This window comes from Pseudorasbora parva, chromosome 18, assembly GCF_024679245.1.
Source record: "Pseudorasbora parva isolate DD20220531a chromosome 18, ASM2467924v1, whole genome shotgun sequence".
Lineage (NCBI taxonomy): Eukaryota > Metazoa > Chordata > Actinopteri > Cypriniformes > Gobionidae > Pseudorasbora > Pseudorasbora parva.
The window spans coordinates 24,464,362-24,486,804 of NC_090189.1; the positions used below are offsets into that span (position 1 = coordinate 24,464,362).

General features: G+C 37.5%; 1 protein-coding gene across 15 annotated transcripts in view; it reads right to left on the reverse strand.

Annotated features, from left to right (window-relative positions):
• Positions 1 to 8,635: 8,635 nt before the first annotated feature.
• The window catches only part of nrxn2a (neurexin 2a), a 449,133-nt gene continuing 435,325 nt past the window's right edge, over positions 8,636 to 22,443 (reverse strand). For 11 of the 15 annotated variants that reach the window (XM_067424396.1, XM_067424401.1, XM_067424393.1 and 8 more), the window contains 3 exons: positions 19,953 to 20,281; positions 14,022 to 14,100; positions 8,636 to 11,687 (listed from right to left, as the gene is read on the reverse strand). In XM_067424396.1, coding sequence (XP_067280497.1) covers positions 10,891 to 11,687; positions 14,022 to 14,100; positions 19,953 to 20,281 — 1,205 coding nt within the window. In that variant the 3' untranslated portion in view covers positions 8,636 to 10,890. The remainder of the gene's footprint in view (positions 11,688 to 14,021; positions 14,101 to 19,952; positions 20,282 to 22,443) is intronic. The other 4 variants (XM_067424404.1, XM_067424403.1, XM_067424407.1 and 1 more) reach the window with 1 other exon arrangement.

The window sequence follows — 22,443 nt, forward strand, 5'->3', positions numbered from 1 at the left end:
AATGCGATTGGCTGCAGCAAGTGTCTGTCATTCAGTGGACGATCACTGATTTGATTAATCGAGCTAGGTATGTGTCTGTCGGATAGGTTGCAAATCTTTCATCCAAGCCTTCATTTATTCAGTGTATGATTTATTTCAATTTACAATATATTTTCTTACAGTAATTTATTTTAATTATTTAGTTTTTTCTGGGACACTTTTTCTAAGTGTCTTATCTTATAGTGTGCGACAAGGTTTTCTTTCAAAGTGAGAGACATTTGAAGAATGCTCTGATTGATTATAAATATTTAATCATAAATATTGTTCATATTGATGGATTATAAATCATATCATACAGTTTAGACATTTCATGATTACATCCTGTTGTAGTAGGCTAGCCTAGTCTACAACATATTTGGGTCCCCCACTCTAACAAAATATTGAAGGCCCTATATATAATATATTATAATAACAATATCCATGTATTAATAACAGGGACTGGGGCTGATGATATAACCACAGTTTATATCGTGATGCCAGAAGTTTTTAATAAAAATCACTGGATACTCTTGGTCAGTGATGGGGAAACACAATACAAGTAATCATACTTTGTCAAGTAGACAAATGAGTAAAGTAATGCATTACTTTTAAATTTACAACAAAATATCTGATTTACTTTTTCAAATAAGTAAGGTAAGTTACTTTGTTTCCCCATGTATTGACTGATGCCTCTCCTGTCTTCATGTTGAGAGAATCGTTAGTAAGGGCAAAGGCGTTGTATGCACTGAAGATTGTGGTTATAGTTCTGGAGTAAATGGGATCATTTACTCATCTCACTTGAACACGCACACAAAATAAAATCAGTATTCCCCAAAATTAATTTAAAAAAATGTGAAATGCAGACTCAGAATATTATGCAAACCTACAATAATTAAATCTGCATTACAAATTTCATTAAACATTACTTTTATTAATGTCTTCACTTTTGACCTTAATAATAAGAAAAACATAAGTATCACATTTAGTTTTTGTGTTTTTATTGCTAAAATAAGATTGGAGAACTTTCTGATGCATCTCATTCCTCTGCAATTCAGCAGAAGGCTTATTAATTTCAATTTTGTTGCAAAGGGACTTTTTGGCAGCAATCAAACTTTTGTTTTTATATATATATATAGAACAGGCCAAAAGTTTGGACACATTACTATTTATAATGTTTTTGAAAGAAATTTCTTCTGCTCATCAAGCCTGCATTTATTTGATTAAAAATTGAGATTTTTTTATTTAAATATTGTGATTGTTACAATTTAAAATATTTGGTTTTCAATTTATTATAGGTACTCTAAATTATCATTTATTTCTGTGATGCAAAGCTGAATTTTCAGGATCATTACTCCAGTCTTCAGTGTCATGTGACATTCAGTCTATCACATGATCCTTCAGAAATCATTCTAATATTCTGATTTATTATGAGTGTTGGAAACAGTTCTGCTGCCTATTTGATGAATAAAAGGAACTGCATTTATTCAAAATAAAAAACATATTTTCAAATAATACAAATCTCCTTTACTATCAATTTTTTATCAATTTAACACATCCTTGCTGAATAAAATTATTGATTTATTTCAAAAAAGAAAGAAAAAAAGACTGATTTCAAATTACTCACCAGTAGTGTATATTGTTGTTACAAAATATTTATTTTTTAAACATTTGCTTTTTTTTTCTTCTTTTTTTAACGTTTTATTCATCAAAGTATTAAAAAAAGTATCACAGGTTATGAAAAAATATTAAGCAGCAGAACTGTTTCCAACTTTGAAAATGAATCCTCATATGAGAATGATTTCTGAAGGATCATGTGACACTGAAGATGGAGGAATGATACGGAAAATTCAGCTTTGCATCACATAAATAAATGATAAACCAAATATTAAAAATTTTAATTATATATCACAATATTTTTTTTCTTCTTCTGTATTTTAGATTTAAAAAAAATGCAGGCTTGATGAGCAGAAGAAACTTCTTTCAAAAACCTTACAAATAGTATGTGCCCAAACTTTTGGCCTATGTGTGTGTATCTATCTATCTATCTATCTATCTATCTATCTATCTATCTATCTATCTATCTATCTATCTATCTATCTATCTATCTATCTATCTATCTATCTATCTATCTATCTATCTATCTATCTATCTATCTATCTATCTATCTATCTATCTATCTATCTATCTATCTATCTATCTATCTATCTATCTATCTATCTATCTATCTATCTATCTATCTATCTATCTATCTTTCCATCCAGTTTCCATTAAGAGTTACTAAGCAATGCAATAAGTTACTTTTTAAGAAGTTACACAATATAATACATTACTTTTAAACGCAAATTTCCCCAACACTGCTCTTTTTACATGGTTTCTTGTGGTGATTTATTCTCATTAGCTGCTCCAAGCTGATCTTGATGATGGATTAGATAGACTGGTGGAGTTGAGACTGACTTTACGTAGACTTTAGTAGGACTGATAAAGGCTGTTAGACATTTAACCAGGTTCCAATATCCAATGTTTCCTGCCTTAAAGGGATAGTTCACCCAAAAATTTAAATTATTTACTCACCCTCAAGCTATAAGGTGTACATGACATTCTTCTTTCAGACAACATTCAGAGTTATATTAAAAAATATATGTACTGGTTCTTCCAAGTATTAAAATGGCAGTAAATGTCAGCCCAAAATTTGAAGCCTAAAAAAGTGCATCCATCCATTATAAACGTACGCCATAGCTCTGGGGGTTAAGGTCTTCAGAAGCAAATCAATGGGTTTTTGTAAGAAAAATATCCATATCCATATTTAACATGTTATAAAGTAAAATACCTAGCTTCAGACGGATTGCCTTCCATATGGGATCATTTTCATTTTTGGGTGAATCCCTTTAAGCTCCAGCAAGGACAAAGCCTTAATAAAAAAATTGTATTGCTTTTTAAATTGCAACAAACATTTGCAATGAACTTTGATTATCTGTTTCTCTTGACCAAAAAACAAAAAAAAAAAAAACAAAAAAAAAAACATCCAGTTAAAAGCAGTGCCCATCATCACAAAATATTAGCATAACAAAAAAGGCTGAGAGCATAAAGCTTTCATCTATAACAATCTACCAAAAACCACCCCACTTTTGCATATTTCACTCTACGTTTAACTTTGGACTGTCAAAGTCGATCAGTGCCACTTATATCTGATATTTTGATGGCTTTTCATCATACAAAAGGGGCAGCAAGCTAATGATGACCTGATGGTTTTTAAAATGTGCTGAGGAGTCACTGATTGTGCTGCAAGTGTTCTGGCTTCTGCCGACTGACCAAGAATCACTCTTACAGTCTCGGGTTCCCATGCCAAAAGATAGATTTTATTATCAGAGATACATAACTTGTTAGCTTTTTTACCTTTTTAAGTCTGCTGTTTTAAGAAGTGGACAGAAGTGAAATGAGGGGGATTATATAAATACCCAGTCAACTCCTTAACAGGTTTTCAGCATCCCCCCCCCCCACCACAGTCTTCCACAAACTAACCTGGTTACTTTCCTAACCAATGATACGGGGGGAGTACTCCATGGGTCCGGGCCAAATTCCCAGCCCGGAGCTCTCTCCTCGGACAGCAAGCCAAATATTGATTCTGACTGATTATTTGTAAGTGTGAACCTGTGAATGGCAGTCCACCATATGAACACTTACAGGCTTACACACACAGAGGCAAATGTGTGATTGCATAATATATAATAGTAGAATAACTATATTCACATTGATACATCTTGATTTTTGGACATTCCATTGGGACTTCATATTTACAATTCGTTTTTTTATGTGAATGTCATTTTGTTGATTGATTAATAAAGTTTCTAGGATCAAATCCAAGCCTCTTTTAATTTATTTAAATGCTAAAAATGTAAGAATGTCAGCAAATGTAAAGGTGTAATGCTAGATTGATGAATGGGTGGATTTAGACAGCAGATGGCAGTCTCACACTTCAGCAGGTTAGGTTTTTAAATGCAAATCTTTTCTTCTGTCGAGGCTTCATTCTCAATCCAGTGGGAACACAACTGCCAATTACTGCTCACTGTCTGTTAAATCTTCCCCCCTTTGTCTTTTTAGACAACTATTTTTTGAATCAAAGCGCTTAAAACATCAGCCTTCTTAGAAAATACAGCAAAGGAAAGCTTCAATTCCTACTTACCTATCAAACACGTTCATTTCAGTGACATTTGGGAAGTTTTTTTAATGCTCTTAATGCATTTCCTCTGGCAGGACAGGTGCATTGGCAGAAGTGAAAATTTGAGTTCTATCTACTTTGAAGGAAAAGAAGAAGCAAGTCGGCTACTAAATTATTCATCAAATCTCAAATCCAGGGCTCAGAGTTCAGGAAGATGTGAGTGGAATGACATCAGAATGTGCTGACAGGATGTCTTTTGTTCTTTGTCTTTCTTAATGTGGGGTTCTGAAGATTTTTTTCAAACTAACTGCGGCAAAAAGTGATAAACCTTGCCTTGCTTTCAGTTTCAAAGCTTGTCTTTTCTTTGAAAATCAGTAATTCTTCCCCACTATTTATTGATTCATACAAGCCTTAAGGCTGTCTTGATGTTAGTTGGATATTATCTTTAGAGACCATAAACCTGAATGTTACAATCGCTAACAAGATATTGCTAATTAATCTGGGCAATATATCTGTGAAGCTCACTTATATTTATTTGAATCTATCTATCTATCTATCTATCTATCTATCTATCTATCTATCTATCTATCTATCTATCTATCTATCTATCTATCTATCTATCTATCTATCTATCTATCTATCTATCTATCTATCCATCCATCCATCCATCCATCCATCCATCCATCCATCCATCCATCCATCCATCCATCCATCCATCCATCCATCCATCCATCCACCCAATCTTTGTGATTTGCATGTATTTTATAGAAGGCGACAGTGGTACATTTACGTCTGCCAGAATATAATTGAAAACACAGCTCCTGACTGAATAAAAACACCCATTTAACTTAACGCTGTCCTTAGGTGTATTCTGTGCATATTGACCAGATACAATTTACTCCACTAGATTTACAATAGACCAGAATAATGATCAAAACAGCAGTGTGTCATTGCCAGCTTTCATCCTTTGAAAGGCTCGCTCCAGATATAGCTTTATCAGTCTGAACCTTTTCCAAAATCAAGTTGCCTCTTATTCCAGGAAACGGCTCTCCATAAACATGCTTTTAGCTCCAGTCTTTAAATAGCTCCATCTGTACGACAGTTAGTTAGGAACAAGTACACAAAGAACATTATATAGAGTGGGAGCAGAGAGAGGGGAAAGAACCTTTCAGAACCTGCAAGACCATAGAGGGAGAGTGTTGTTTCGAAGCCCGTCTACCTAGATCTGAGCAGTGAGACCGCAGAGGAATCTGAAGACGTCTTTGTATTAGCAGTATGTGGAGTCTTCTGGGGTAGGAATTCATATATAAGACCAGATGATGAAATTGCCATGTAAGACAAGGGCATGACTTCACAGCGTGAGAGTTCTTACAATAGATAAACCTTGATTTTCAAGCAGGAAAGACGCAATAATGGTTCTTCAAACACCATTAGTCTAAGAGGAAACCATTTATATTTAATATTAAATATGAGTCTAATACTCTAAACAAAAATAAATTAACTCTTTACCCACCATTGTGTTGTTTCTAGATTTTGGCAGCCACCACAGGCATTTTTGATTATTTTTTTGAATTTTTTATGCCACCCAAAATATTTTGATCATATCTGAACATGCAATATATCAAAAGAACATACAGAGCTGCTTTAAAAAACATATTCTAGCTTAAAGTAGTTTTACCTGATACTCACCCCCATGTCATTCACGTCTTTCCTTCTTCAGTCAAAAAAAAATAAAAATAAAAATTGAGGAACAATGTCCAAATTTCCGTTTCTGAGGGCTCTGCATGATCCCAGCCAAGGAATAAGGGTTTTATATAGTGAAATGATCAGCCAATTTCTAAAAATACAAAATTGTATATAACCACGGATTGCTCTGAGATGCGCCATCATTAGACTTCAACGGTGAATTGTGAAGTCAATTAGAAGCACTCACTTCCTGATGGCTGAGCGAACTGCGCAGGCTCAGACTGAGCTTGACGACGTAGATGTGACGTGAGCCTCCTGTCTGACAGCTGTATGTCTTCTAGTAGTTGTGGAAAGTGAAATCTGAATCACGTTGTTTAAATATTTTCTCCCGTTGCTTTTGGCTCACTACGGGCTTCTCCCCATTCTTCTCTTTTGACTTTATCAGACTTTATGTCTCCACGTCCCCCCGACTGTCTCATAGACAGTAAAAGATTGCCTGCAAGCGTCTCCTCAGGTCTATACGGTAATTTCTCAACTGTGCGACAGAGTCGCTTAGGTTATGACGCAATAGTTAGCCTATTTTTACAAAAACAGCTTCTACGGGGCGATAGTGTAAGATACAAGGTAATGGAGGCTTTTATACATTGTCGTGTTTCTTTAGAAATAAACAATGGACAAATGGTGTCTTTAAATGACTTACAAGTTATTCACTGTCAAAGTGATGCAAAAATGAATGCGAGTCAATGGGATGCTAACAGCAGGTGATGGCTTGGTTAGCAATGGCCGCCCCTATGGGTGGTATGCTTTCCGAGATTACCCCCTTGGTCAAACGCCCCTTCACAAAAAAAGGTTGGATGATTTTGAAGTTGCAGGAGAAAATGAGATGGAGTTTTTTGTCCTACTGCAGTAATTTCATCTATACTACACGTGACCTTTCCAGCATGATAACATAATGCGTGGTGCATCGCAGATAAGAGCAAGAAGAACTGTGGTTAAAAAGTATATAAAACTTTATTTTTTTTTTATAGAAAATTACAGATTGTTTCACTATAGGTAGGACCCTTTATCCTTGTGTGGGATCGTGACTCTGCATTGAAACTGGAATTTGGACCTTCAACTCGTTGTACACCATTAAAGTCCAATATATAGGGAAAAATCCTGGAACGTTCTCCTTAAAAACCTTAATTTCCTGTCGACAGAAGAAAGATGACGTGGTGTAAGTGATCTTTTTAAAGGTGTCATGAACTGGCTTTTTTTTATATTGTTGTCTTTGGTCAAATAATGCCATTTGTGTGGTTTTTACATTCAAAAACATCTTCTACACTGGTTTTGAGGCTCTTTTCTGAACGCTGGGTTTTGATGGACGTGCCGCACTGGAGACTTGAAAGTAACACCCACGGCTACGATTGGATAAGATTTGCATATTTAATGAGCTTCAGCACCCTTGTCATATCTATGCCCCTGTTTTGAAAGAGGCAACCAGAATGATTTTCTTCATCACAGGGCTTGTAAAAGTCTTCATCAAAAAAACACAATGATCACAATTACTTGGCCTGCCCGATCAGTGGATATAAGCATGAACCGTACGCCGGCCTGCCGACGGGCTTATGTTTTGGTAGCCCGTCTGGAAACACATAGCCCTTGGACTACTATAACATATAAAAAAGACGTTTTACTCACATAAGTGTGTTGCACTATTCCTGTCAGATCCAATATAGAAAGCACATCATTGTGTTTTAATCTCATTATGTCTGCAAATCCAGCTCGACCTGAGACTTTTTTTACAAACGATTCCGCAAAAGGCGCATACATGTCTTCCCCACGCGAGCTGAAACATCATTAAAAATAATTGAAGTATCACACATTCCTAATATTAGGATCTGAGGGAAACTTTTGCAGTGACTGTGTTCTTCCTCAAACAGGAAAGCACAATATCTTGCTATCTTCTTCGGCAGGTTTATTGCTGCTGTCGGTGGGCGGAGAGGCTGAATTAGATATGCTTATTGTTCTGTAGAGGTGTGTTTCACAACAGATGATGTTAAGATGCGGCACACGATTGTTTTCTGGGCCTGGTGTCTATAAAAGCTTTTCTTTGACTAACAATTAAGTTTTCAACTCTGAAACATACAGGATATTCTTACATTACCATGACCATTTATATATATAAAGCTCAAGGGAAAGTTGATTTCTCAATCCATCACCCCTTTAAGTATGAAGTGAACTTCTCCTTTAATACATACATTTTTTAATCATCATTTGAATGTGGGTAAGAAATTAGCATAAACGGTGGGGAAGCATTGTGTCATAAATAACAGATATTTCTCTCAATGGCCTGGAAAGAGATGAGTAAAGATTTACCTATAAAGTGATTTTTTCATAATTGAATCATGTTCATGTTCCAAACCTTTTTGAAAAGTTTGTTATTTGATCAAAAATAAAGTAAAAACTGTAATAATGTAAAATATTACTTTAAATTTGAAGTACGGTTTTCTGTTTTAATGTAATTTATTCCTGTGATGTCAAAGCTGAATTTTCAATATCATTACTCCAGTTTTCAGCGTCACATGATCCTTGAAATGAAATCATTCTAATATGATGATTTGGTGCTCAGGAAACATTTCTTATATTCATCAATGTTGAAACAGTTGTGCTTTAAGTTATTTATGACTTATTAATAATAATACAACAAAAAAAATCACTGATTCCAAACCTCTGACGAGTGTAAATCTCTCAGACTAATATTTTTTATAAATAAAAGAGACCACACTGACCAAATCAGTACGAAGTATAGAACCAAGTGTATTTTTCCCTCTGTCAATGTACACATATTTAGATTTCATCTCACAGTAACACTTTACAATTACATTAAGAACGGGAATATACTTTGACCAGCATAGGTAAATGACAATTATATCTTAAAAGAACAAACAAAACAAAAACACTAACAAAAAATAATAATTGGCCTGTCGATGACGTAACAAAAAAAATGTAAAAATGGCGGTATGGCTAGGTGTAATGCTTCATATTTTACCAAATTCAATAAAATCCCAAAACATTTTTTTTCTCTCCAGAATTTCACATTTGAAAATCACTTTGTGTAGCTGAAGTAATATCTGTTGTGAATGACATTTTTTTTTTCATTTGCAGAGAAAGGACTAAACATAAAACTCTTTGTAATAACAAGGAATGTCAATTCAGGAAAACCATATTTTCAAATGTGAGAAATATCTAGACAGTATACTGTTTTTTTTTTCTTTTTGCCTCCTTTCCAGGAGGTGTCCTTTGATACAAAAGTCTGGACACAAGGTTGTGCTGCTTAATCCATAAAAGTCTTGTCAGTTCGCTCCTTTTTGCTTTCCTTTAAGATTTGGGAGGAGGTGAGCTGGCATCCTGATGAGAACAAGTCCATTTTTTGCCTCCTTGTAGAGATGCCACAGTTCTCAAAATATGATTTCACCTCCGTTCTCCTTATCCTTTTTGTTCCAGTGTCTGTAGTCTCATTGGGATGGGTATTGAGCTGTAGTATCACACCATAGAGAATATAGGAGGCAAGAGAAAGAGTTCTCGTATTCTTGCGTATATCTTTCTCATGCCGGAGGACGGACGAGGACAAACACTCACACACACACACACACACGCGCACACACACACAAGCGCACGCGCACATACGCATACGTACCGTATGCCCGATACACACAAACCTGTCTCCTGAAGTGTTTTCAGCAATGTCCTGTATTTACATAGATACATCTTTTGTCCAAGCTGATGTTCAGTTCAGGACAGTCCCACTTTCTGAGGTCTCTTTTGTTTGCGTCGTGCTCGCCCATGGTGTTATGAATCCCTCCGGGTGAGATGAGAGTAGTCAACTTTATGTATTTCATATCAAAATACTCTCATGGAAAGCTGAATGTGAATACATCATGCATGGAACACAATTAGTAGCCTAACGGGTCACAATGTTTCGACACCATGGAGAGAGAGAGAGAGAGAGAAAGAGAGAGAGAGAGAGAGAGAGAGAGAGAGAGAGAGAGAGAGAGAGAGAGAGAGAGAGAGAGAGAGAGAGAGAGAGAGAGAGAGAGAGAGAGAGAGAGATATATACCTTTCATGGGCTTTTTAAAGTTCTAACAAACTTCTGAGCTCTTTTACACCTGCTGGTGGAGGTGTCGCTGTCAAGGCAGGCTCCGCTGTCTGATCTGCGATTCTAAGTGAGAACGTGTTTATGAAACCATGGCGGATAACCAACAAAGAAAGAATTAGACGCGCGTTTCATGACAGGGACAGCTAAATCCTAATTTCTACATCTGACAAAAGATTTCCGTGCTAATTCAAACTCCTCTGGTATTTCGGCTCTATCAGAGAATGATGTGATTTTATCCGCCGCCTTTCCAACTGAACGCGTTTTTTTTTTCTCCCCCTCTCCAAAAAAAGGTGTCAGATTTAACATCTCCACAAGAATTGACGGGAGCATCTGCTTGTCTTGTTCAAATAACTAACACAATCGCTTCTGTTCTTCATGAATTATTACAACGAGGGCCAGCGAGCGTCTCGTAGAGGATCTCAATTTCAGAGCTCTATGAAGGTAATATTAAATAAAGGTTCAGGAATAGCACCAAAAGCTTGTGTGTGGAGACATCGGTTAAACCCGAAGATTTTCTCTCCCTGTCCATGGTGTTTTGTTACTCTCCTGTGGAGGCCCGGACCACGCTGAACATAAATTTTTAATCGCAAAGAGGGCATTACATCATCTGGAATGTAATGGAAGAATTTCTTTAGACATGATAGAGATAAAATTACATACAACAATGGCTTTGCAAGACAGCAACGAAAGGAGGATCTAGCCGTTAGTGCCTTCCTCCTCATTCCCAACGTCCGTATCTTTCGGTGGCAGAAAAACTTTTGGAGAAGTAAACAGAAGATTGTGTGGCTTAAATGTTTGAGGATGCAGAGGAGGTGATTTGAAGTTTTTAAAATCCTCAGCACACTTCCTGTCTGTGAACCTCCTCCTCGGTCTCTCTTGCGCGCTCGTTTCCTTAGACGTAATACTCCTTGTCTTTATTCTTCTTGCCCTTGGTGGTGGTTTTGGCAATGGCGGCGGTCGTGCTTGGCGTCTTCTCCTTCACTACGGCACCGTTGCTTTCGGAGCCCGAGTTGCGGCCCTGGTCCACCTGATAAGAGCCTTCGTCTCGGTTGCGGTACTTATACATGGCATAAAGGAGGATGAGGATGCAGAGGGCGGCAGCCGCCACGATGCCGACCACCATGCCTGTGGTACTGCTGGACTCCCTGATCACTTCCACGGCGCCCGGACGGCCCTTCTCCATCAGGTCGGTGGGGTGAGCTGTGGGCACATGGGGGAAATCAGGCGGGTAGGTTAGACCCGGAGTGTGACGGGAGGACGGGGCAGGTGGCAGGAGCACCTGGTCGCGGGTGTTCATTTTGCCCGCGGGGATGTGAAGCTGGTTGGGGTGGGTGGTGGGGGCGGGGGCTATAGGACGGTGGTCACCTGGGCCCTGGCCTCCGCTCTTGCCCACGGCGGGCGGCGGCGGCAGGACTGTCCTGTCTGTGACCATGGGGGAGTTTTTGTAAAAGTCCTCATCGTCGGACTCCGTCATTTCTCCGGAGCCGAAGGCCGACACCTCCATGGGGTCGCCGCAATCCTCCTGGTCTGGAGGGCATGGCGGACGGGGGTCGGACACAATGAGGGACTCTTTGGTGGTCTGGAGAGGGGTCAGGGAAGTGGGAGGGGCGGGGATGGCAGGGTAACGGGTGGCCATGGGAAGGGGGTCTTGGGTGTCCACGGTAATTATGGGCAACACAAGTTCACCTCCTGGGATGAGAGAGGAAAAAGGGCGAGAGGAAGAAGAATTAGCAAGGACTCAACAATATCTACATGTACACACACACGCGCACTCTATTAGCTATAGAATTATACATCTATTTGGACTATTGTTATGTGCAATTTATTCTAAGACAAAGATTCTATACACAATACTTTAAATTCACATGAAGAAAAAATGCTAACATATTTTCTAAACCTATTCAAATGGCTAACATAAATATGTTTAGATCTCTAAAGTAACATCTAAAACAGAACCAACTCATATCTTGAATAGCTCTTGGCTCTTCTTTGGTTAAACAAGATAGCAAACCATGGAGTTTGGGTCACTTACATCAACAAATAGGCCGCATGATTTTTGCATGGAAAAAAAGCAAATTACAAAAAACAAAGGTGTGTAAGATGGTCCCTTTAAAAAACACAACTTTTCTCCCCTTCATACTCTTTTACACACTTATCTATGCTCTAGTCTCTAATGATAAAATCCTCTGTATATGTGCATTCTGTGATAAATTATTAAATGCTGTGTCTCAAAACATAGTAAGCGGTAATGCCTATATAGGAAATTGACTCTATTAATCTTATTACAAACAAAAAGTTGATTTGACTAATATGAGATGCTCTTTAAAGACATAAAATGTATAAAAAGCCACTAACACGGCACTTAAACGGTGACCATGGGGTTCTGATTTAGCATGTGTTTAAGCTAATTCAGTCAAAATACTGCATTTTAATTTTATACACTACTGTTCAAAAGTTTGGGGTTAGTATATATATTTTTTTCAGCAAGGATGCATTACATTGATGTAAAGTAAAGACATTTATAATGTTGTTCTTTTGAACTTTTAATTAATCAAAGAAAAAATATTCCATATATATCTACACATAAATATTAAGCAGCACATTTTTCCACATTAATAATAGTAAGAAATATTCAGCATACAGCAAATCAGCATATTAGAATGATTTCTGAAGGATCATGTGTCTGACGACTGAAGTAATGAAAATTCAGCTTTGCTGGAATAAACAACGTTTTGAAATATAATGCCAAGTTATTTAAATTGTAATACATTAATGCAGCCTATAAGCATAAGACATTTATTTCAAATACATAAAAAAACTTACAGACCCCATACTTTTGACATTTATAAATAACAGTTATTATTATTATTATTATTATTATTACTTTACTTTATTTTTACATTATTTCTCTCAGCTCCATCCACACCATGAATGAAGCTTGTCACATTACATTATGGGACAACCTTATCCATGAAGAAAACAAGCTATACTGCATGTTTTATTACATGTGCGATGAGTTATTTTTTCTACTGACAAATTGAGTTTTTTTTGTGTTTGATTGTGTCAGGAACGCACAAATGATGCCCAAACAAGCTAGGCAGGCAGCTGACTAGATTTTGAGACCGAGCCAAAAAATAGGACTGTTGTACCAATTAATTAATAAGAAACGTCTGGGTTCATATTTATTTATCCAACATTTTATGCAACTAAAATAATCTGAAATGAAACCAAAGGCTAGGACAAATGTAAAACAGCAACAGCTGATTTTCCAGATGGGCCATCAGAAAGAACTCAAGCACTCAACGACACTGAATGATTGCAACACAATGCACAATCACAGGAGCAATAGCTGAGCACAGAGTAATAATTCCATTTACTATTCAACACAGTTTGATGTCACACCTAATTTACTGATATATGAATGCCTAAAGTGGATCTCAACGATGGAGTGGAATGACCACTTAGCGTTATGAATATCCCAGACGGTAGAAGGCCACCCTTCAAGAAATATAACACTTAGCCTAAACTTAGCAAGGTCAATTCATAATTTAGTTCCTAAATGACCCGCTGAGCTCTCAATAGTGTCTGTGGGGTTAATATGGGGGAATAGTGCTAGCAGATAAGCATTACGAAAAACACAATTCACATTAGGTGAGATTGTGCTAGATCTCATTAAAAAGATAACGTAAGAATCATATTTCAGATCCAACTGATGAATGTTATTTTCTGCATCATATTATGTCGTTTTATGGAATAGTTTCATTTTACGTATGAGCTGAGCAGAAATTTTGCATAGTCTTAAAATAAGAATAATAATAAAAAAAACAATTTGAAGCTCTAGCTGGATAACGAGGAATTAACTGCACTAGATCTAATCTGAATATTCCCGCAAGTCATTTAAAACATCTACTTAATGAAAAATGTGTTCTTTTTCTATTTAAGACTGTTTGATCTAATGTGTGTGCATCTGAAGCTTGCGTGGGTCTGTAAGGTCTCAGTGCTGCTGTATGTATGTGTGCTCACCAGTGCCAGGCTCACACTCCTCCAGATCCTCGTCATCACTGGGACACTCGGCTGACGCCACCAGCAGGTCATCTGAGTTCTGAAAGAGAATACAGAATACAGGTGCTTTTGCCAAGTTTGGAGGCAGATTCCATTTAATCTGATTTCTCTACAACCTTGAAAGTTGTGACAGATAGTTTTTTGTCATGTTTGTCTCCGGGGTTCATTTGAATTAAAGCCAAACAATTTCGGCTTTTTCACATAAATCTTTTTCAACTTTTCATTATTTTTTTCAACTTTTCAAAATATAGTTTTGCCCTTGACCCAGACACTTTCATACAATGGAAATTCACTATAAATATATGAATAATAAAACATTTAAAACTATGACTATTTAAACAGAATGGGGCATTTTTTGAAGAATATTTTGAAGAGGTTTATATTTCTGCCCACCCTCACCCTCTGCCCACCCATTAGCAGTACACACTGCCCCCAATAGACTACCAACTAAATCTTTATTCATATCTGCTTTCCATGAAAAAAATGATAACTGGGCTAAGCAAGGTGCTTACAATGACACATGCAGATATGCTACAAATGCCCTTTAAAACATTTTTAACATGATAATTACTCGATACTTATACTCGATGCTATCTCAGTGCGATGGTGCACTTGATGAATTAATTTCAAAAAACGTATTTGTGTCTTGCAAAGAGAAACACATGGACTGCAAATATATTAAAAACCAAACAAACACATCTTCATTCACATATTCTTTCCGTGAGGGTTTTTGCGAGCTAATATACCTGATCATTTTGGAGTTAATTACTTAAAATGCAAATTGCAAAAACAAAAACAAAAAAATACATTATGTCCTATAATCCATATAATGCTAAATCCAGTCAGGTCCAAACAGAGAGGTTCCTGAATTTCAATAAACGTTTTGATTGGTTAAAATCAATACTCTAAAGTATATATCATACTTTTCTGCGGGTGCTTGAGTATTGGCACCCATGGTGAGGTTTATATAAATGTAAGAAATTGTAAGAATATTAACAAAGTCAGTGACAGAAAAGAGCATACTTGATATAAAATATGAGAACAATTATGCAAAAAGTGTGAAAATTATATTTAATTGTGTGAAAGAAACTTATCTTACACATATCTTAAAACATGTCAGCGCCATTGTCTAAAGATGCACATCAGTTATGCTTTTTTCCCTTTCTATTTCTAAGGCACGTTTATAAAAGCTACTTAAGTGTCCTAACTGAACCCAGGCTTAATTAGTATAAACCTTATCTGTGAAATGAAATTAGCCTTAGCAAGACAAAGGGGTTTTATTTCAGAAATGTTTAAAATGTCATTTCCACCGCATCTTAAATTGTGTGGGAAATGACGGTGGTTGAAATGTCATTTTAAAACACTGTAGTAAAAATACTCATGACTTCCAGAAAAATGACAGAATTCTTCAGTGATGCATGTCCACTGTTTTAATTGAACAAAAAGTGCCTGCAGCGGAAGAAACATCCATGGGTTGCGTAGGCATTTGTTCAGCTCTTACGATGCAGTGATGCTAGACCAAATGGCTTTGCTGCCCCTTGGTTTGACCCAAGTTTGAATTAACATTCCCGACTCATACCTCACATTCATAAAACATGTAATTGGATCTGGGCCATGACTGATTTGGACGCATCAGTTTGTCCTTTCCCATCGAGAGGTCAGAACAATTTCGCTGTTCACTCGTATGGGCATATTTATCTGTTTGCGAGGCATCGACAGAATGAGACTTTCATTGCGAGAGCTAGATGAGGTATGTGGAGGTATTTATTGATGGTGACATCAGTTTTTGCATTTGTGCTCTCTATTTTAATACACACTCAAATAAAAGAACACAGCTAGAGGAATACCTTTTACAGGCATATAATGAAAACATTCATGGTGCGCATCATAAACCATTAAATAGTTAATGCAATGAGCCTGAAAGGATCATGTCTGCAGTTTTCATGATGCGATTACTGAGATAATACTTTTTTCCCTCTTCATTCGAGACCCAGTAAGATTCTGGCTTAATATATGCAGATATGCATCACCTCTGCATTTAAATATGGTGTTCCATGATTGACGTGCATAAACTTACTGAACTGGCCTGCGGACAGTCTTAATTGGTCTGGTTGAAACAGTGCCGTATTGATCTAGTCCACGCTTTGTTAGTGTTTTTCTTGTCCTTTGACTGTTCACTGCTGTCAGCTACAAACATTTTAAACCTCAACTGGCCAGAGTAATTACTTTTGAAAGTAAGCGTATTGAGGAAAACATTATGTTTCAAAGCCTTTCCATCATATCAGCAATGTTATTATGCTTCATTTACACCAAATATACAAAAACATTTCATGTCCTCGACATCCATCAAAAACTGATGTAGCTGAATTCCACTGGAACGAAAAGAAAAAGCCTTAAGACGACAAACATTAAATATACAAAAAGCACCATCAGGGTTATTTTAAACAAAAAGCCTACCTTTGAACAATCAAAGCATTTACTCAATCAAAAGAAAACCTATGACGAATTTGCTTGGTTTTTGAGTTTGATTTACAAATACTAAAGACTCTGACATTTCCAACCTCTAATTAAAAGACGCATTGCAGCATTAGTTTTGCCTGAATGCATTTATTAAAGGATAACAAGCACGCTTCTTATCTGCATTTTTGCACAATGCCTGTGAGTTTAGTAAGACAAGTTTATTAAGAGCACTGGAATTGCAGGTTGTGTTTCGATATGTGCATACTTTTCTAACAAATACGGCATGATTATTAATTTTTTTTGATATGACAAAAAAAAAAAAGGTCGAGGGCACTTTCAATATCCTAATCCTTAAAAGGGAAGCATAGTGTTGTGTCAGCTTGATCAAAGGCTTACTTAACATACATTATTGGCACAATTTCCAAAACCCAGCAAGAGCTCTGACATGAGCTGTGATTTACATGGAGTCATGGAGGTTCACTTCAAACACAGTATACATTTGAGGTGAAATTTGAGGTAGTAGAAAAGCAATCTTAGAACAAAAGATTTGTGCTGCTGGATGTATGGACACTTTGATACAAAACAGTACAAGCCACTGAAAATGAGGCTGAAATAATAACATATGTCTAACCCTGCAGCTCTGACTGATTTTCAGAACACTTGATTTGAGTTGGAAATGCAGGCAGAGTAGATTTGCCCGATAGTGTAACATTAGAATGTTTCTAAAAAATAAAATAAAAAACCTTGGAGGTATCAGGCGTCAATTGATTTCAAAAGTACGCTTATTGCCAGAAGTATTGGGACACCTCTCCAAATCGAAGTGAATTCAGGCGTTCCAACCACTTCCATGGCCACAGGTATATATAATCAAGCTCCTGCTTCTACATTCATGTATGCAGATGCAGACTGCTTCTACAAACATTTGTGAAAGAACAGGTTGCTCAGGAGCTCAGTGAACTCAAGCGTAGTACTGGGATTGGTTGCCATGTGTGCAATAAATCCATTTGTGAAATTTCCTCACTACTAAATATTCCACAGTCAATTGTTAGTGGTATTCTAACAAAGTGGAAGCAAATGGATATAACAGAAACTCAGCCACAAAGTGGTAGGCCATGTAAAATCCCAGAGTGAGGTCAGCGCATGCTGAGGCAAACCGTGCGCAGAAGTCGTCAACTGTCAATAGACCTCCAAACTTTGTGTGGCTTTCAGATAAGCTCAAGAACAGTGCATAGAGAGCCTCATGGAATGGGTTTCCATGGCCGAGCAGCTACATCCAAGCCTTAAATCACCAATTGCAATGCAAAGCATTGGATGCAGTATGCTGCCACTGGACACTAGAACAGTGGAGATGTGTTCTCTTGAGTGACGAATCACATTTTTCTTTCTAGCAATCTGATGGATAAATCTGTGTTTGGCGGTTGCCAGGAGAAAGGTATTTGCTTGACTGCATTGTGCCAAGTGTAAAGTTTGGTGGAGGGGGGTTATGGTCTGGGTTTGTTTTTCAGGGGTTTGGCATGGCCCCTTAGTTCCAGTGAAAGGAACTCTTAATGCTTCAACATATCAATACATTTTGGACAATTCCATGCTCCCAACTTTGTGGGAAGTTTGGGGATGGCCCGTTCCTTTTCTAACATGACTGCATACCACTTCACAAAGCAAGGTCCATAAAGACATGGATGAGCTATTTTGATATGGAGGAACTTTACAGATTTGAACTTCACAGAGTCCTGACCTCCACCCGATAGAACACCTTTGGGATGAATTAGAGCAGAGACTGCGAACCAGGCCTTCTAATCCAGAATGGTCAAAAATTCCCATAAACACACTCCTAAACCTAGTGGAAAGTCTTCCCAGAAGAGTCCCTATAAAGAACTTCCAGAGGGTGGGTCAACTTTATATTAAACCCTATAGATTAAGAATGGGATGTCATTAAAGTTCATGTGCATGTAAAGGCAGACGTCTCATAACTTCTGCTATTACAGTGTTTAACATTATCATATTGCTATACTAAAAAAAAAATCTGCATAGGATATCTAAAGAGATGTTCTTTTAAATGACTTATTTTACGCAGTGAATGTAAATATAATTCATAAAGGAATACATTTGTAGTCTAGACAGTTTTTGGTGCTATCCCATATAAATGTCTTACTCATCTTGAGGAGATGAGGAGAGGAGTGGTGCACTGGGACTTCCTCGGCACTAAGCTGTCTCACTCAAATCCCCATTTCCCTGCCATTGCTTTGTATGACTATTTACACCCAGGACAGCATGGATTAGGAGTGATTCACAGCTCAAACGTGAGAGAATCTGTGCTCGTCCTCAGTTGCGCTAATGTTTGCCGCTAGTGGCTATGGATCTTGGCAGTTTTGCTATGATTGACACTGATTGTTATTGAGCTTGGCCTTTATTCTTATCAACGTGCATCTCCTGATCAATGGAGTTGAACACCACATGAATAAAGGCTGACAGTGGGGGAGGCAAGCGCTCCTTACCCTCTACCAATATGTGATGAATGGGGAGCCGAGACAACATACACATCAGATATGACACTCAATATTCTCCATATTAATAGCCTTGTGCTCCAGCATTTTACAGATGCTGCTTGAGGATAATACGTATTTTAGCCTATAAATAGGCATGAAGAATTGCAGGGATAGGAATAATAAGGGTCAGTCCATGCTTTAATATGACGAGAAAAAAACAAAAACTTACATTACATAAATTTTGAGTTTGTCCACAAATATCAGGGCACAATTGAAAGTGTTTTTAAATTCAGTTTTCATTAACTGTTTATATATATATATATATATATATATATATATATATATATATATATATATATATATATATATATATATATATATAAATTCTTCTTTCCTGACATTTATAGTAAATTGTACAGTGAAATAAACACCCCCGTCCAAAAAAAGTCCTTTAATCAGAGTTTAAAAAAACGATGTCAAACTGCAAATCTGATAAATGGATAGAAATTAAACCGTTCAAATGTTTGCTTTCATAAGAAAATTTCTACAGCTCTAAATATGTTTCTCGAGGCTTAAAAAATAATGACTTCAGAAAATTGCAGGACTGTTCAAAGAAAATGTGACTAGTAAAATACTATGTGTGGGAGGAATGAAAGGGAAAGTGTATGTGGGGGAGATATATCCTGACACATGCGAATCTGAGCTTTATGATTCTTCTCCTTCAGGGCTTTCCAGATGCAGAATGACAGCTCTTTTTCAAGCAATAAATGACAGATTTTTTACCCCAGGGTGGTCTGTCCTGTCAACTCTTTTATTGCTGATACCAACTGGACATCATGTAAAACAAAACTCTTTATAAATGCAACATCATCCCTCAAATTCAAGAGAGACAGGCCAACAAGAGGGCCGTCTCTCTATATGATGGCAATCTCCGCCATCCCGTCCTCACCTGTGTAATACTGTCCTTCAGGCTGGGAGAGCGCTGTCTACGGGTGGTGGTGGTGGCCATGGTGGTGGTGGTCTCCATTATGGTGGTGGACATGTCCGCCGCAGCCGGAGGGGTGGCTGAAGTGGTCTCTGTGGACAAGACAGAGGGTGCATCCCCAACCAAACGCAAGTTTCCTGCCACCTGCACATTCGGATCCCCCTCGGCGGCCAGTTTCAGCACTTGCAGCCCGTTGTAGTACAGGCCTGAGATCTGGCCCTGGAATGGCCGCCCCTTATCCTGACCTCCCACTTTTATGGCCGCCTGGCTGTTGAAGATGGTCAACTGCCGACCTGGGATGCATCAGAGAGGAGATGAAGAGAGAGCAAGACAGAGAGAAAGAGAGAGAGCAGCACGACAGTAAGGAGAGACAGAGAAGCAAAAAATGACCATCAGTACAGGCTTTTTTTTGGCGTCACAGGGAGGATGTGTCTAAATCAGCTGATAACACTTTTAACATTTGAACCTGGCGATGGAAATCTCCAATTCTAATGGCCATGGTTTCTGACCCGAATAGTGCAGGAGATAAAATGTTGTTTTAAACATGATGGCAAAGATCAATCCCAGAGCTTGAGGTGGCTCCTCTATGAAAGAAGGAATGGGAGCCCCTATCATTATAGAATAATGGCTGTATATTATCATTTGAGTCTCATTAAACTAGTAAGGCTTGAGCTGTGGATAATGAACTGAATAAGGGGGAGCAAATTGGAAAACAATATTTATGAGAATGTAAAGAGTTTTGGATATGTTTTATTCAGAGGCCTTGTTGATGCTAATCTGCACGAATAAGTGTCATCTGCCAGCTCAAATGCTAATGTGTCAATGAGGCAAGAGGAATATCCCCTCCAGCCCCACGAATAGACATACATAGGGGCGCCGGCACACATGAACACATGCACGCACACGCACACCCACGCACACACACACACACACACACACACACACACACCCACGCACACGCACACACGCACACGCACACGCACACACACACACACACACACACACACACACACACACACACACACACACACACACACACACACACACACACACACGCACACACACGCACACACACACGCACACACACGCACACACACAAACTATGCCTCTGCAATAAGGATTTGGCCCCTGAATCTCCATTGTCATTTTGCATAAAAAATGCCACTGCTTGAATTGATTTAGTTGATGATCATGAAAATAAAAGGAATCTGAGTCAATATTACAAAAAAAATGCAATGCTGCAGGTGGTAGTCACAGCTCTACAGGTTTGATTCAAGTGGTTTTGAATAATAATGGTGAATGCTAAGCAATCGGGTCAAACTTTAGATATAATTAAATGCCAACAAAACCTTCAGAACTACTACTTAAAGAGGAAAAGGATGGTTAACTCAAAGTGCCATTTTCTTTGGCCCCTGAGAGCTGGACTGCCGCCATCCATTTAATCCTGATGAACAGGTACTCTGACACAGCTGATTATGAAGTGGGCAGTTGTTATCCCCTCTGTGAGAGCCACTTAATGCTTAATGAAGGGTTGCCATTTAACACAAGTAGGGTCTCGATTTTAACAGTTGAAAATAACCAAGTTTGACATGAGAGTGAAGATAAAAAGACCATAACCTCTGAAAGGATGTTGTAATAGAGTGGGAAGAAGCCAGATGGCCATTTTCCACTTGCACATGTTCTTTTATTGTACAGTGGAGCGATTATTCTGATTAATGCGTGACATTAAGGACAGTTGCATACGGTGACATAACACAAAGCACCAATGAGAAATATAATATAAAGGCTCTCTTTATCATCTCCGTGATAGTACTGCACGGGACTTACATTGACAGTTCATCCAAAAATGAAGATTCTGCCATCAATTGCTTACCCTCATTTTGTTCCAAACTTATACAAGATTCTTCCTCATATAGAATATAAAAGATATTTTTATGATATTTACAAATTTGTATTTTTATTTTAAAACATTTACCGCATTGTTCTGAATATAAGACAACCCTGATTATAAGACAACCCCCCTTTTGGAAAAAGGCTTTTTGAAGACCAAATTGTTTAAAAAAAAGTAATTTTCATATTTGTACTGAAAGTATGATAAATACAGGTGAAATGTACAAAAGATCAAATTGAAAAAAAGAGCAGTTTTTGGCCTACCATAAAAATAACCTGTAGGTAGCCCTCATGAATTAGATAACAATTAAGCTATATCATATTGAAAACCATGGAGCCTACCAAAATTTCATTAAAAGTAGAAGTAAAATCTTATTATAGTTTTGAAACATGGCTACCATCTTTTTTTAAATCACGCATGTTGTAAACGTAGTCCCGTCAGCGAGGCACACAAACATGACAAACAATGTTTACGTCTTTTTGTACAGCACTCGCAATGTTCTAACATTACACTTTGACAAACAAACCAATCCGTTTTTTCAGATTCATTTCTATGAAAACAAAA